The sequence below is a fragment of the Papio anubis genome, chromosome 16, assembly GCF_008728515.1.
Source record: "Papio anubis isolate 15944 chromosome 16, Panubis1.0, whole genome shotgun sequence".
Taxonomy (NCBI): domain Eukaryota; kingdom Metazoa; phylum Chordata; class Mammalia; order Primates; family Cercopithecidae; genus Papio; species Papio anubis.
The window spans coordinates 19793529-19810071 of record NC_044991.1 but is presented as its reverse complement, the minus strand read 5'-3'; the positions used below and the strand labels follow the sequence as shown (position 1 = coordinate 19810071).

At 43.9% G+C, this 16543-nt stretch overlaps 1 protein-coding gene and 1 long non-coding RNA gene across 6 annotated transcripts in view; one reads left to right on the top strand and one right to left on the bottom strand.

The window, feature by feature from the left end:
• The window catches only part of OSBP2 (oxysterol binding protein 2), a 221023-nt gene extending 218541 nt beyond the window's left edge, over positions 1-2482 (top strand). For 2 of the 4 annotated variants that reach the window (XM_017945258.2, XM_003905439.3), the window contains 2 exons: positions 498-730; positions 860-2482. In XM_017945258.2, coding sequence (XP_017800747.1) covers positions 498-730; positions 860-1002 — 376 coding nt within the window. In that variant the 3' untranslated portion in view covers positions 1003-2482. Of the gene's footprint in view, positions 1-497; positions 731-838 lie in introns of all 4 variants that reach the window. The other 2 variants (XM_009217104.3, XM_017945257.2) reach the window with 2 other exon arrangements.
• Positions 2483-5786: 3304 nt separating this feature from the next.
• LOC116270739 lies at positions 5787-16540 on the bottom strand. 2 transcript variants are annotated; one of them, XR_004178913.1, is made up of 3 exons: positions 16461-16540; positions 7173-7262; positions 5787-6432 (listed from the first exon to the last, which is right to left on the bottom strand). It is a non-coding gene; the product is annotated as an uncharacterized LOC116270739 (long non-coding RNA). The 2 variants fall into 2 exon arrangements; XR_004178912.1 differs by lacking the exon at positions 16461-16540 and having other exon boundaries at positions 7173-7364.
• Positions 16541-16543: the final 3 nt, after the last annotated feature.

Here is a 16543-nt window from a genome sequence, read left to right as displayed (position 1 = left end):
GTTTCACTCTGTTGGCCAGGCTGGTCTTGAACTTCTGACCTCGTGATCCACGGGCCTCAGCCTCGCAAAGCGCTGGGATTACAGGCGTGAGACACTGCGCCCGGTGGAGACCCTGTCTTTAAACAATAAAAATAAAAAGGCCAGGCACTGCAGCCTGGGCAATAAGAGTGAAACTGTCTCAAAAAAGAAGAAGAAAAAAAAACATAATAGAAAAGAAGAAAAGCCAGGAAATACTAAGCTAGACAATTTCCAGATGAGTCTAATGTGGCAAAACCGCGGCAGGTTGGCCATGTGAGCATGGGAGGTGTGGGGAGCAGAAAGCAGTTGTTTGCAGCTACTGGGTTCCGCCGGGTGGGCTCACTGGGGTGGGCCCAAGGCCAGAGGGAGTCCTGGAGGCGGGGAGCTGGAGGGTGGGGGGACACCGCCAGGCAGGGGAGGGCGGCCTTGCAGGTGTGGTCCCGCTCACACCTCCGCCACCGCCACTGCCACCGCCACAGGGAGAACGCGGAGAACATGTACTACTTCTCAGAGCTGGCCCTGACCCTCAACGAGCACGAGGAGGGCGTAGCGCCCACCGACAGCCGCCTGCGGCCCGACCAGCGGCTGATGGAGAAGGGCTGCTGGGACGAGGCCAATACCGAGAAGCAGCGGCTGGAAGAGAAGCAGCGCCTGTCGCGGCGCCGGCGGCTGGAGGCCTGCGGGCCCGGCAGCAGCTGCAGCTCGGAGGAAGGTGAGGCCGGTGACGGGAAGGGCGCCCCGCACGGGAGGAAAGGGGTGCCCGGGTGGGGGTTCCGCGGGGACGGATTCCGGGGGAGCATGCCACCTGCCGACCCACCAGCCCACTGTGCCTGCCCAGCAGAGAAGGAGGCGGATGCCTACACGCCACTGTGGTTTGAGAAGAGGCTGGACCCGCTGACCGGGGAGATGGCCTGTGTGTACAAGGGCGGCTACTGGGAGGCCAAGGAGAAGCAAGACTGGCACATGTGCCCCAACATCTTCTGAGCGCCACCCTTGCAGCAAATATAGGCGCCTGCACAGCCCGGCCCACCTGTTTATTAATGCACTCAATTTAGTACTGAATGGTCTTTCTCCCAGCCCATTCCCAGCCCTTCCTGTTTCCTTTCCTATTTTTTTTTTCCCACACTTTCTTGAGACTCCCACCTTGGAAGGAGGAAGGGCTGACCTGGGTTCTCTTCAGCCCCCAGGTGCGCCGGGTCACCCGTGCCCCTTCATTATGGACCTGGGCCCTACTGGAACCCCTGCCCCAGTTACCACAACTCAGGCCGGCTGGCCCGGGCCACGGGCTGCGCAAATCACCAGCCCCCCACCCAGGGAGGAACTGGCCCCTCCTAGGGAGCCTCTTCGACTTTTTTAGAAAAATGATCTCCATTTCTTTCCAGCCATGATGTTTAGTAAATATTTTTAGTACCGCAGTTAGCAGACAGCTTTCCAAGTGTGCTTTCTTGCCACAAAAGTGTCCTGGCAAGAGCCCCTTATTTTTAAGACATCAGGAAGCCAGACCCCTTTGAGTTGGGATAATTTTGTAGCTCAACATATCAAGTCCTCGATGGTATCTGAGCTGCCCACACCCCCACCTGCCAGGGCCCCACAGAGCCCAAAACAGAAGGGGGCTGCCCCAGCCCAGCAGAGCACAGAGAGTTTCTCGAGCTCCCACCCACAGATGCGTGAGGGGGTACTGATGGCATCCCCCATGTGGATTTGAGGGCAGCAGTCCCTGGCCTCGCCCTAGCCAGCCCAGGTGGCTCCCTAGCCCCAAGAGGCCAGGAAGGGCTGGAAGGCAGGGCCTGCAGGTGCTCCCCGCCCTGAGACCCAGGCCCCAAATCAGCAATAATGAACAAACCCTTGGCCCAGCCTGGGCTGGTGACCCAGGCACCAGAGACCTTGCATCCCTCCTCATCCTAGGAGGCCCCTAGGGGTGCCCCATCTCAGTGCCCCCTGAACTCTTTATTTGCCTAATTTATATAGAGAGAGATATATAAATATATATAAAATAGCTATTTTGCTTAAATTTCTACAGTATGTAAAAGTGAAAAAAATGATGAAGACGGGCACACCTGTCTGAGTTTGGCCCTCAAGTCAGCTGTGCCCTTTCCTCTCCTCATGCCCTCTTCCAGCGGCTTCTGCCAACCATGGGGGGCTGGACCACCATGGTCACTGACCCAGCCCCTCAGAATCTCACACTCCAATCCTTTCCATTTCAGTTTAGTCCTAAAAGTTCATCACAGGGTTTTTCTTTCTACTCCAGGACTGGTTTTGTTTTTATATACACATAAAAAAAAAAAGTGAAAACACCAATGTGTGAAATGCCTTACGATGCCCACTGGAGAGGCGGGGTGGGGTAGGGCAGGACGGCCCCACTGGGGCTCCCACAGAGCTGTGGAATGTACCTCTCCCCAACACTGTTTTGTTAGCAAGCACCTTTTGACCAGTAATAAAAAACCTTGGCTTTGGAGTTTTCCACTGCCCTGTCCCTCAGTCTCTCTGTGTCTGGGTGGAGGGGGCTAACATAGAAGGACAGGTGACAGCCTACAAGGTGGCATGGGGATAGAGCATGGGGTGAAACAGCAGGGGGGTCGGGGAAGAGAGGAGGTAGGAGACCCAGGAAACTGCCCAAAGGACTGGGGAGAGAGTTGCAGCTCTGTCAAAGGCTGCCCTGATGCTGTGGTCACAGGGCTGACCTGAACCCAGCTCTGCCCTTTGGAAGGGCAGTGTTTCGGAAGGGCAGTGTTTTAGCCAGGTGGAGACCACCAGCATCCCCCTCCCGTGTTTCAGTTCCTGGAGCTGTCTAATGGGAGGCCTTCAGGGGGAAGGCCAGCCCTGGTGAGTTCTGTGTCACTTGACAGCAGCAGCCTGGGTTGCACTTCCAGGTGAGGGATGGGTGGAGCAGGGCATCCCAGGGTCATCAGGGCCAGTGCTCTCACCATCTGCCTCCACACCCTAGCCCTGTGGGATCTGGGGCTGGCCCTGCACAGCTCCTTCCCTGGCTAGGCTTCCCCATCTGTGGGGCGGTGGCCACTAGCAGGGGGTCCCTGCTGAGGAGCTGGTGGGGCAGGTCTCACTGGAATAGAAGTGAGATGGAACCTCAGGATGCACCTGACCCAGAAGGCAAGGGAGGGGACAAAGGCCAGTCTACTGAGGCAAAGAGAGGGTTCTGAAGAGCTTGAACAGGAAGTGATACCAGGGCAATGTTTTAGAAAGACTACTCTGACCAGCAGGACACAAGATCAACCTACACTCAGTGGTCCCACATACCCCAGCCATCGCTGAGTAGAAAATATAATAGAAAAAAAGATCTACAACATAGGCCATCTGACAAAAATACACAAAACCTGTAAAAGACCTTTATGGATATGACAAAGAGGACCTTAGTTAAGAGGGGAAATACATCTTCATAGATAGGTTCACATTCAGTTATGTTAGTCCCAAACCTACAAATTCAACATGATCCCTATCAAAATCCTACCAATAGTTCAAAAGCTTGACAAGTTGATTGTGAAATTTATATGAGAAAGTAATTGTAAAAAAAAAAAAAAAAAAAAAAAAAAAAAAAAAAAAACGAAAAGGGGCCAGGTGCAGTGGATCACACCTGTAATCCCAGCACTTTAGGAGGCAGATCACTTGAGGCCAGGAGTTCAAGACCAGCCTGGCCAGCATGGCAAAACCCCATTTCTACTAAAAATACAAAAATTAGCGGGGGGTGGTGGTACACACTTGTAATCCCAGCTAGTTGGGAGGCTGAGGCAGAGAATTGCTTGAACCTGAGAGACAGAGGCTGCAGTGAGCTGAGATCATGCCACTGTACTCCAGCAAGAACTCGGGGGACGATGAGGGGACCATGTGGGCTTGACCTGCAGATTCCCAAACAAGCCGGAAGCCTACTGGGGACACACAGCTTCCTTTTTCTCCACTGCGCTCTGATCACCACCTGGCTGCCATATAGTGTATTTGTTGATGGTCTGCCTCCCTACCCCAATGGACTGTGAGCTTCATGAGAAAAGGAATCTGGTCTTACACATTGTAGCATCCCACTGCCTGGCACATGGTAAGTGCTCAATGAATAGCTGTCGAAAGAATCAACACCAGGCCAGGAAGACCAGCTAAAGCAAACACTCAGTAGGACAACACCTGAGCAGTGGGGGGCGTGACTGCAGTACCATGTTGGGAGGAGACTCAGAAATGGAACTGGGGAAGAGCCAAGCCCAGGGACCCAGGAAACTCCTGCCTCCCCCAAACTCTGGAGTCCAAATTGCTGCTCCTAACAGATTGTGGGATAGGAGTCAGATTCTGTAAGTGGGGAAGAGAAGGCCTGAGGTTCCCTCATCTCCAGGGGCATGGCTCAGCATGAGGGGAGCTGGGAGGAGTGGACAATGGAGAGATACATTTCAAAGTGGAGCACAGAACAGGACCAGAGACAAACTCAATGCTATTTAACTTACTGTTTTTATGAAGCTAGCCAGCATACATAACTTCAGCAACAAAACCTGATAAAGACAGTGTGAAAATAAAGGGAATATATAGTTCAGTCTCATGGAAGAAAAGAATTTTCATAAATCCAAACAAGGGAATAGCAAATAGAATCTAGCCACATAGAAAAGACTGAATCTCAGGTTGGTAAGGCCATGCCCAAATTAGGTTTACTGCAGAAATGCAAGAATGGCTCAGTGTTGTGAAGCTTTCCATGGTAAATTGGAAATGGTAAATGGCTGATGGTAAATTACATCAGCCAAAGGACTTCTCCTTCTGGCCATAGGTAAACTAGGTTCCTGGAAAATATTCCTTTGTGGAAAACTAGACAGGTTGGATAAAATTTCTTAAATGTTGGCCGGGCGCGGTGGCTCAAGTCTGTAATCCCAGCACTTTGGGAGGCCGAAACGGGCGGATCACGAGGTCAGGAGATCGAGACCATCCTGGCTAACATGGTGAAACCCTGTCTCTACTAAAAAAAAAAAATACAAAAAACTAGCTGGGCGAGGTGGCGGGCACCTGTAGTCCCAGCTACTGGGGAGGCTGAGGCAGAAGAATGGCATAAACCCGGGAGGCGGAGCTTGCAGTGAGCTGAGATCCGGCCACTGCACTCCAGCCTGGGCGACAGAGCGAGACTCCGTCTCAAAAAAAAAAAAAAAAAAGGATTTTTTTAAATGTTAAATGCATCCATCAACTGGAAACAATATGAGGAATACTCAAGTCAAAAACTAAGTGGGTATGAAAACCTGGAGAGGTAAGAAAAGGTCTGAAATATTTTATGTTGCAATTATTTACAAAGCCTAATGAACTTAACTGTAAGTTTTCACTGCCTCAAAAGAGCCTCCAAAGGTAGGGCATATAATAAGAGATTTGGGGCCCCCAAGGGCTACACCTTCAATGTAATGGTGAATCCAAAATAAAATACAAGAAAAATCACTTGTCTTAAAGGTTGGTCCTGAGCAGAGAAAAACAAAATCCCCCTAAGGACCCTCAGTTAGTTTTGTAGCCCAAATACACACTACCTGAATGGCCCAATGAAACCTCTGACAGAGAACGTAACATGGTCCCAAGCTGGCAATGTTCCCAGTCACTTGGGGGAAGCAAACAAGTCCTCTCTGGAAGATATCTCCTTCATTCTAGGCCTTAGAGAACCTCAGATATGAAATTGCAGGGAAAATGAGCAGCTCACAGTATAAAATCTTCAAACACACAAGGCAACAAGCACCCACAAGAAAGGGCAACCAGAAATAACAGATATCAGAATCAGACAGAAAACTCTTCCACATAGTGAAATTATCAGATACAGAAGAGAAAATAAGCACGTTTAATATATTTCTAGAAACAGGCAGCTTGAAAACAAGTGAAGAGTAAATATTCAAAAATACTAAACAAATTTCAAGAAAACGTTTTAAAATCACTAAAAATAATCCAGTGAATAGTTTTACAACAGATTACACAGCTGAAGAGAGTATTAGTGAAGCAGAAGTGAGATCTGAAGAAATTTGGAATACAACACAGAGACATAAAGAGGTGAAAAATATCAAAGGGAAGTTAAGACATGAAAGGTAAGATCCCATATATGTCTGATCTATTTCAAAAGGAGAAAATAATTTTTTATGGAACAGAAGCAATCTTTGAAGAGTCATGGCTAAAAGTTTTTCAAGAAATCATAAAAAAAAACCAATATATAAACTTAAGCTCAACAAATCCTAATTATGGTAAATAAAAAGAAATCCACAGCTAAATACAATATAGTAAAACTGCAAGATTACTAAGACAACAAAACCTTACAAGCAGATTTTTTTTTAATTACCTGCAAAGAGCATCAATTAGGCTGGGTGCAGTGGCTCACACCTGTCATACCAGCAGTTTGGGAGGCTGAGGCAGAAGGATTGCTTGAGACCAGCAGCTGGAGACCACCATGGGAAAATAGAAGAGACCCCATCTCTACAAAAAAAAAAAACTAAATTAGGCATAGTGCCATGTGTCTGTAGTCCTAGCGACCCAGGAGATTAAGGCTAGAGGATTGCTTGAGCCCAAGAATTTGAGGCTGCAATGAGCTGTGACCACACCACTGCACTCCAGCCTGAGCAACAGAGTGAGATCCTGAAAATTCATCTCCAAAGGAAGGCCAATTAGACCGAGAACAGATTAGACTGAGAGTTAGCCTCCAAAGGAAGTCAGAAGACAAGTATTACCTCCAAAATAGAGAAGAAAATGTTAGTATTCTCCTCAGTCAAAATATATTTTCCACAGGCCACGTGTGGTGGTTTATGCCTATAATCCCAACACTTGGGGAGGCCAAGGTGGAATGATCACTTGAGGTCAGGAATTTGAGACCAGCCTGGGCAATACAGCGAGACTCCATCTCTACAAAAATAAAATAATTAACCAGGCATGGTAGCGTGTACCTGTAGTCCCAGCTACTTGGGAGGCTGAGGAGGGAGGATAACTTGAACCTAGAAGTTCAAGACTACAGTGAGCTACACAATCATCCTGTCTCTGTCTCTCTGTCTCTCTGTCCCTCTCTCTCTCTCTCTCTCTCTCATATATACACACACATATGTGTGTGTGTGTGTATAACTAAATTTAACATACTAAACAGTATATTAAAATATTTTTTAAAAATATATATGTAGTGTCATGTGGAGTGAGACTATGATGAGTTAAGATTACATAAAACTTACCAGGTAATCACAGAAGGAAGAACAATACTAAATTACTTCCAAAGCAGTAGAAGAAACACATTGAATGCAGGGAGGAAAAGCTCAGTAAATCTAAAGAAGGCAAGAGAGGAGAGGAAAAAAGAATGTAGAATAAAAATCACAAATAAGAGAATTCATCAATAATACCTCAGTAATTACATAAAATTAAGCAATCTAAATGCTTCAAGGAAACAATATGGACTAAAAATAAAATCCAGCTATATACTATTTACAAGAATACACCTAAAACATAAATAAACAGACTTAAAGGCAAAAAATATTACTAGACGTCAACTACTAGAATTTTTGAAGTCACTTTGTAGTGATAGAAGGTAAAACTCATAAATTTCTAAAACTCTTATGCACCTAATAACATCTCAAAATGTATAAAGTAAAATGGATAAAGAGAAAGATAAATCCTCTATGATAATGGAAGACTGTAATGTATTTCTCCCAGTAATGAGAGCTCAGACAACAAATTAATTACTACATAATTAACACACGTGATGTCATGGACACATACAGGGAATTACATGTGACTGCAGAATACGTATTTTTGAAATGCACACAGAACTTTTATGAATATTAACTACATATTTGATCCAGTCATAAAGCCTCAGCAAATTTCAAAGGACTGATATACAGACCACATTCTCAGACTTGCATGAAGACAGTTCAAAATCAATGACAAAAACAAAACTGGGAGAAAAAACAGACTAGAACATTAAGAAACATATTTTGAAATAACTCATAGGTCAATGAAGAAAACAAAAGAAATCAGAAAATACAGTTAAACAAAAATACTACATATCAAAATGTACAGAACACAGGTAAAGCAGTACCTTGAGGAAAATTTACAGCATTTAAGGCTCATGTAAAAGACTAAAAGATTTTTAAACATCCAATTTGAGTCAGAAAATGAACATTAGAATAAACTCAAGAAAAGGACAAGAATGAAAATAAAGATTAAATATTCATTAAATAGGAAAATAATAAAAAGAATGAAGAAAGCTGAGGTTGGGCCGGGCACGGTGGCTCATCCCTGTAATCACAGCACTTTGGGAGGCCAAGGCAGGCAGATCACGGGGTCAGAAGATCAAGACCATCCTGGCTAACATGGTGAAACCCCATCTCTACTAAAAATACAAAAAAAAAATTAGCTGGGCGTGGTGGTGGGCGCCTATAGTCCCAGTTACTCGGGAGGCTGAGGCAGGAGAATGGGGTGAACCCGGGAGGCCGAGCTTGCAGTGAGCCAAGATTGCGCCACTGCACTCCAGCCTGGGCAACAGAGCAAGACTCCGTCTCAAAAAAAAAAAAAAAAAAAAGACTTATAAAGACTTATAACCATTTCTTTTTAAAAATCAGTTAAAAGTAGTCCTAACAGGCCAGGTACAGTGACTCATGCCCGTAATCCCAGCACTTTGGGAGGCCGAGGTGGGTGGATCATGAAGTCAAGAGATCAAGACTATCCTGGCCAACATGTTGAAACCCCACCTCTACTAAAAATATAAAAATTAGCTGGGTGTGGTGGCACACAGCTGTAGTCTCAGCTACTCAGGAGGCTGAGGCAGGAGAATCACTTGAACCCGAGAGGCGGAGGTTGCAGTGAGCCGTGATCCACTGCACTCCAGCCTGGTGACAGAGCGAGACTCCGTCTCAAAAACAGTCCTAACATATACACACAAAATTCTACACAGATGACCAACCAATAATTCCAATCTTAGAGAAACTTTCCCAGAGTAGAGGGAGAGAGAGAATACTCCCAAAATCATTTCTTGAAGCTAACATAACCTGCTCACAAAAACCTGACAAACAGTATGAGAATGGACAGTTACAAACTAATGTCACTTATAATGGTACAATTCAAAATAAAATATTAATAAATCTAGCAATATAGAAAAATAATCATTATTATTCCAAAAATGCAAGGTTTATGTTGAGAAAAACTAAACAATATAATTCACCACATTAACAAATTAAAGGAGAATGCTACATAGTTATACTAATATGCAGAAAACACTTCAGGTAAAATTCAGCACACATCCATGATATTTAAAAGGAAAAAAAAAAGGCCGGGCACAGTGGCTCTTGCCTGTAATCCCAGCACTTTGGGAGGCTGAGGCAGGCAGATCACTTGAGGTCAGGAGTTCGAGACCAGCCTGGCCAACATGGTGAAACCCCATCTCTACTAAAAATACAAAAATTAACTGGGCATGGTGGTGGGCACCTGTAATCCCAGCTATTCGAGAGGCTGAGGCAGGAGAATCACTTGAACCTGGGAGGTGGAGGTTGCAGTAAGCCAAGATGGCACCACTGCATTCCAGCCTGGGTGACAGAGTGAGACTCTGTCTCAAAAAAATAAAAATAAATAAAATAAAATAAAAGGTTTAGCAACAGGAACAGAAGAAAATTTCCATAATCTGATATCTACACACATACACACACGCACTTTTTCCTGCGAGACAGGGAGCAAAAAGAGATGCCCACTTTCCCTCTTTATATTCAACATTGTACTCAGAGCCAATGCAATAAGGCAAGAAAAATATTTATATAAAGTATGAGAATTGGTAAAATTATCACTGTTCACTGATGATGTGACCTAAAAAATCCAAAAGAATTCTGCAGATAACAGTCAATGGATATATAAAAATCAATTACATTTTTATATACGAGCAACAAACTATCAGAGAATGTAACTTAAAATTGTCATTCATCTGCAGTAGCATTACAAATCATCAGGTTCCAAAGATTTATCTAACAAAAGATATGTGAGACCTCAAAAGGGAAAACTAATACTTTTTTTGAGAGACACTAAAGAAAGCTCTAGATTGAGAATTATACCATATTCATGGTTGGGAAGACTTACAAAGGTATACATTCTTCTCAGTTGAGGACAGATATAATCAATTCCAATGGAACCCCTACAGGTTTTCTCATGGAGCTTGATGATTATAAAATGTACACGAAAATGCTAAGACCTAACAGTAGTCAAGACACTATCAAAGTGGAAAAGTAGCCAGGTGTGGTGGCTCATGCCTGTAATCCCAGCACTTTGGGAGGCCAAGGCAGGTGGATAGCCTGAGGTCAGGAGTTCGAGACCAATCTGGTCAACATGGTGAAACCCCATCTCTATTAAAAATACAAAAAAATTAGCCAGGTGTGGTGGTGCATGCCTGTGATCCCAGCTACTTGGGAGAATGAGGCAGGGGAATCCCTTGAACCAAGGAGGTGGAGGTTGTAGTGAGCTGAGATCACGCCACTGCATTCCAGCCTGGGTGACAGAGCGAGACTCCGTCTAAAAAAAAAAAAAAAAAAAAAAGTAGGAGGACTGGCTCTACTAGCTATCAAAACAATGTAAAACTATAAATTAGTATTGGCATAGAGAAAGAGACAATAGACAAATATAACCAAATTAAAAGTTCAGAAACAGATTAATACATAAATGAACATTTGATATATAACAGAGGTAGCACTGTAGATCAACAGTGAAAGAAAAGACTACTCAATTAAGGGTGGTGAGGCAACCAAGTATACATATGGATAGGAGAGAAGAGGAAGGGAGGGAATGAAGAAGGAAAGGAGGAGGGAAGGAGAAAAACTGGACCTCTACATCACACTATACATGAAAGTCAATTCTGGGTATATAAAGATCTAGGCCAAGCAAGGTGGCTCATGCCTATAATCTCAGCACTTTGGGAGACTAAGATGGGCGGATCACTTTAGGCCAGGAGTTCGAGACCAGCCTGGCCAATATGGCAAAATCCTATCTCTATTAAAAATACAAAAAATTAGCTGGGTGTGGTGGCACATGCCTGTAATCCCAGCTACTCAGGAGGCTGAGGCAGGAGAATCACTTGAACCCAGGAGGCAGAGGTTGCATTGAGCCAAGATCGTGCCACTGTACTACAGCCTGGGCAACAGAATAAGACTCTATCTCAAAAAATAATTTGAGATAGAGTCTTTTTTTTAAATAATTAAAAAAAAATCTAGGCCGGACACAGTGGCTCAAGCCTGTAATCCCAGCACTTTGGCAGGCCAAGACGGGCGGATCATGAGGTCAGGAGATTAAGACCATCCTGGCAAACGTGGTGAAACCCCATCTCTACTAAAAAATACAAAAAACTAGCCGGGCGAGGTGACGGGCACCTGTAGTCCCAGCTACTCAGGAGGCTGAGGCAGGAGAATGGCATGAACTCCAGGAGGCGGAGCTTGCAGTGAGCCTGAGATCGCGCCACTGCACCCAGCCTGCGACAGAGTGAGACTCCGTCTCAAAAAAAAAAAAAAAAAATCTATACAGATAGTCCTCAACTTACAATAAGGTTATGTTCCAATAAACCCATAAATCAAAAATATCATAAGTTAAAAATGCATTTCATACTTCTACTGAACATCATAGCTTAGCCTAGCCTACCTTAAATGAGCTCAGAACACTGACCTTAGCCTACAGTTGAGTAAAATCATCTAACACATAGCCTGTTTTTATAACAGAGTGTTGAATATCGAACACTGTACATTATAGAGTATCAAATGTTTACCCTTGTGGCTGACAGCTGCAGCTTGCGGCCACTGCCCGGCACCACAATATCTTACAGAATATTGCTAGCCTGGAGAAATATGAAAATTCAAAATTCAAAGTGCAGCTTCTACTGGTTATTGCTTTCACAACATCATAAAGTCAAAAAAAATCGTACGTCAAACCATCATTAAGGTAGGGACCATCTGTATATGAAAGACAAAACTATAAAGGCTTTAGAAGATAAAACAAAACATCTTCATGACTTCAGGGTAGGGAAGTATTTCTTATTTTTGTTTTGTTTTTTGAGATGGAGTTTCGCTCCTGTCTCCCAGGTGAGTGCAATGGTGCAATCTTGGCTCACCGCAATCTCTACCTCCCAGGTTCAAGCAGTTCTTCTGCCTCAGCCCCCTGAGTAGCTGGATTACAGGTGCCCACCATCGCGCCCGGCTAATTTTTGTATTTTTAGTGAGGACGGGGTTTCACCATGTTGGCCAGGCTGGTCTCAAACTCCCGACCTCAGGTGATCCGCCCACCTCAGCCTCCCAAAGTGCTGGGATTACAGGCGTGAGCCACCGCGCCCGGCCAAGAAGTATTTCTTAAACAAGTTATAATAAAACTATAAATAAAAGACTGATAAATTATAATTCTACATTTTTAATTAAGGACTCCTAGTCCTCAAAAAGACTGTAAAAAGAGAATAAAAAAGAAGGCATACCAGAGAACAGGAGAAGAAATCTGCAACACAGATAACTTATAAAGAACTTGTCTCCAGAATATACAAAATTCAAATCAGAAAATGATAAAATAGGAAAATGGGCCCAAATCTTGAGCAAACACTTCATCACAGAAACCTAAATGGTCAATAAGGCCAGGCACAATGGCTCACACCTGTAATCCCAGCACTTTGGGAGGCTGAGGCAAGTGGATCGCTTGTGTCCAGGAGTTAAAGACCAGCCAGGGCAACATAGCGAAACCCTGTCTCTACTAAAAATACAAATATTAGCCAGGCATTGTGGCACATGAGCCAGGGCGACATAGTAAAACCCTGTCTGTACTAAAAATACAAAAATTAGCCAGGCATTGTGGCACATGCCTGTAGTCCTAACTACTTGGGAGACTGCGGCAAGAGGACTCCTTGAGCCTAGGAAGTGGAGGTTGCAGCGTGCTGTGATCGTGCCACTGCACTCCAGCCTGGGCGACAGAGCAAGACCCTGTCTCAAAAATAAATAAAAATAAATAAATGGTCAACAAATATAAGAAAAGGTGCTCAACCACATTTTAGAAATCGGAAAAATCTAAATTAAACCACACTGAGATACCACTATATCCCCATCGGACTGGCAAAACATTTCAAGTCTAGCAATATCAAGCATAGGCAACAAAGTGGAGAAACAAAGCAACTATCGAGTGCCAATGGGTGTGAAAATTAACACAACCAATTCTAGCATTACCTTTTAAAGTGGAAATGGGCATGAACTATGATTCTGCAATTCTACTCCAAGGATTATATCCTAGGGCAGGGGTCCCCAACCCTCAGGCCACAGACCAGTACCAGTCTATGGTCTCTTAGGAACCGGACCACACAGCAGGTGAGCTGTGGGCAAACAGGCAAGGCTTCATCTGTATTTACAGCCGCTACCCATTACCCATTACTGCCTGAGCTCTGCCTCCTGTCAAGTCAGCGGCCGGATTAGATTCTCACAGGAGCAAGAACCCTATGTAAACTGCGCATGCGAGGGATCTGGGTTGCGTGTTCCTGATGAGAATCGAATGCCTGATGATCTGTCACTGTCTCCCATCACCCACAGATGAGACCATCTAGCTCCAGGAAAACAAGCTCGGGCTCCCACTGATTCTACATTATGGTGAGTTGTATAATTATTTCATTATAAATTACAATGTAATAATAACAGAAATAAAGTGCACAATAAACGTAATGTGTTTGAATCATCCCAAAAACCATCCCCTACCCCAGTCCATGGAAAAACTGTCTTCCATAAAACCAGTCTCTGGTACCAAAAATGTTGGGGACAGCTGTCCCAGGGAGAAAGTCCTGCATACATGCAACAGGAGACATAAACTAAACAATGCAGTTGCCAGTGTCAGAGGCATGCATTTAAAATTGTATTATGTTCAATTGCAGGTGTAATTCATTCATTTTCATTACTGTCTAGTATTCGGCAGTGATGTGGCAACCTAAATAACAAAGAGGCTCTCTAAAAGACAAGACATATATACATAAATTTGCAATGCTTTGTTCCCAAATAAGTATATTTTCTTTTGAGAACCTCTCTTTATTGTTATTTAGGTTAACAACCCGAATACTACACAGTAGTGAAAATGAATAAATTACAGTTACATCCAACAACATGGATGAGTTTCTGGAACACAATGTTGAAAAACAAAACAAAACTGCAAAACAGTAAATAAAACGTTATGTCCATCTAAGTTCAAAAACAAAACAAAATAAAACAGGGCAAAATAAAACAGGAATACACAGAGCTCATACAAATATAATGAAGAGTAAAGAAACACAATTATAAAATGAAACACCCTAAGAGTAATAAACACAATTCAGGATGATGGTGACCTTTGAGCAGGGAGACAAGGGGTCCAGGAAGGACACACAAGGATTTATAAAATAACGAACCAGGTGATGGTTGTTCGATGTATATTTTTTCTGCTTTACAATTTTTTTTTTTTTTAAGACAGTTTCTCACTCTGTCACCCAGGCTAGATAGAGTACAGCCGCACGATCATAGCTCATTGCAGCCTCCACCTCCCGGGCTCAAGCGATTCTCCCACCTCAGCCTCAGCACAAACCCAGCTAATTTTTGTATTTAATGTAGAGACGACGTCTTGCTATGTTGCCCAGGCTCGTCTTGAACTCCTGGGCTCAAGCAATCTGCCCACCTTGACCTCCCACAGTGCTGGAATTACAGGCGTGAGCCACCGCGCCCGGCCACTTTACAAATATTTTATACAGTATTCTTTCATAGCTACTCAATGTCTAATTGAAAATAAAAACAGCAGCATAAAGGAGAAAACTATGTGTTTTTTTTTAGAAGGTATAAAGACATTTGACAAAATTCAGCCAGTTTCCAGCGGGCACAACTCACATTTCATTATGTGTGACTGGTGCCCCCTGGCGCCCGACTCAGGCAGGACTGGCAACTACCGGTGAGTCCCAGCAGCCCCAAGAGAAACTAAAGGAAACCCCAACATTTTAAAAGCCACTTGCCGAAACTCTCACTGCTCAGCTCTCACATGTGGATTTCCACCCATATCAGAAACAAGCCTGGGATCATTACTCAACATTGTTTCAGAGGTTCTAACTAAAGCAAACTGACCAAATAAATTGGTATACCCTGCAAATTTATATCTATAAAAAACAGGCTTATTAAAACTACCAGAATTCCTAAGATAGAAAGTGAATTATATTAAATATTAGCTTTTCTTCATATTAATAATCAGTGAGCAATACAGATGGGAAAAAGTATTTCATCACAATAGACAAAAACCATAAAACACTTAGGAATAAATTTAAACAGAAAGTTATAGAACCCGTATAAAGAATTTATAAAATCTTATTGGAGGACCTAAAAGAAGTCTTGAGTAAATGGAAAGCCATTTTTATCCTCTGGGGGAGGATTAATATCATAAAAATGTCAATGCTCCCAAAACTTACATTTAAATTTAATGCAATTATAACTTAAATCCCAATGGAACACTTTCTTTTAGGCAGGGATGGGAGAGAACTGGATAGTGCGATTAAATATTTCATGTGAGAGAATAAATTCTAAGACTGGAAAATCATTTTTTAACAAGTGAGGGAGATTGATCTATTTAGATGCTGATGACGCCCACAATTATAGTTTCAGCCAGAACCTCACCCCTCACATCACACTCACTTGTGCAACTGACCACAGATGTCTCCACTGGGGTCTAAGGGGCATCTCAAATGCAACAAGTCCACACCTGTTGGTTCATTTAATGAGAGGCTCATTTAATAAGTAGGGCTGGAATGAGTTAATTTCCACCTGGGGGCAGGGGAAGCTTGACTCTTGTCTTACAGCTTATACAAAATATATTCCATAAGGACTACAGGTTGTCTAGTAAAAAATAAAAAATAAACATTGCAACAAAATGTAAGAGAATATCGGGGGAAGGGGAGAAGAGAGAAGGGGATGGATTTCCCTAAGCATGATAGGAATCCCCAAAACTTTAAAACATTTACCTTTCAACAAACACCATAAACCAAGCCAAGGACAAACGCATAGAAAACAGACTAATGTTAAGTCCAAGAGGCTTCAGGCGCTCCACCTCAGTTCCAAAGGCAGGCACACACCCTTCCCGGCAAAAGGAAAAACACGCAGCTTCCTTTCCTAGTGTTTGTTCTTCCTTGCAAAGATAAAAGCGCCGACCCTAAGGACATCTGTTCAACGACTGTTTTCCCCAGTGACTCCCCAAAAGTTGGAAAACAACCGGGGGGGGAAGATTTCATCTGCACTTTGACTTAATTAATGCTCAGCAGCTTGCAGGAAAAAAAAATCCTCGCTTTTCTGCTTGGGGTGTGAGTGGGCCCTTGCTCTCCTTGTAACTCTAGCTACTAGAGAGTCTGAGGCAGGAGAATTGCTTGAACCCTGGAGGTGGAGGATGCAGTGAGGCCAGATGGCGCCACTGCACTCCATCCTAGGTGACAGAGCGAGACTGTCTCAAAAAAAAAAAAAAAGAGAATCCCTGGAAGTACTTACCTAAAAGATGCGAGGAAACCCCCAAAGGCCACAGGTACCTGCAGCAAACCCTGAGCGCTGCTACAAGCTCCCGAGGCTTCCAA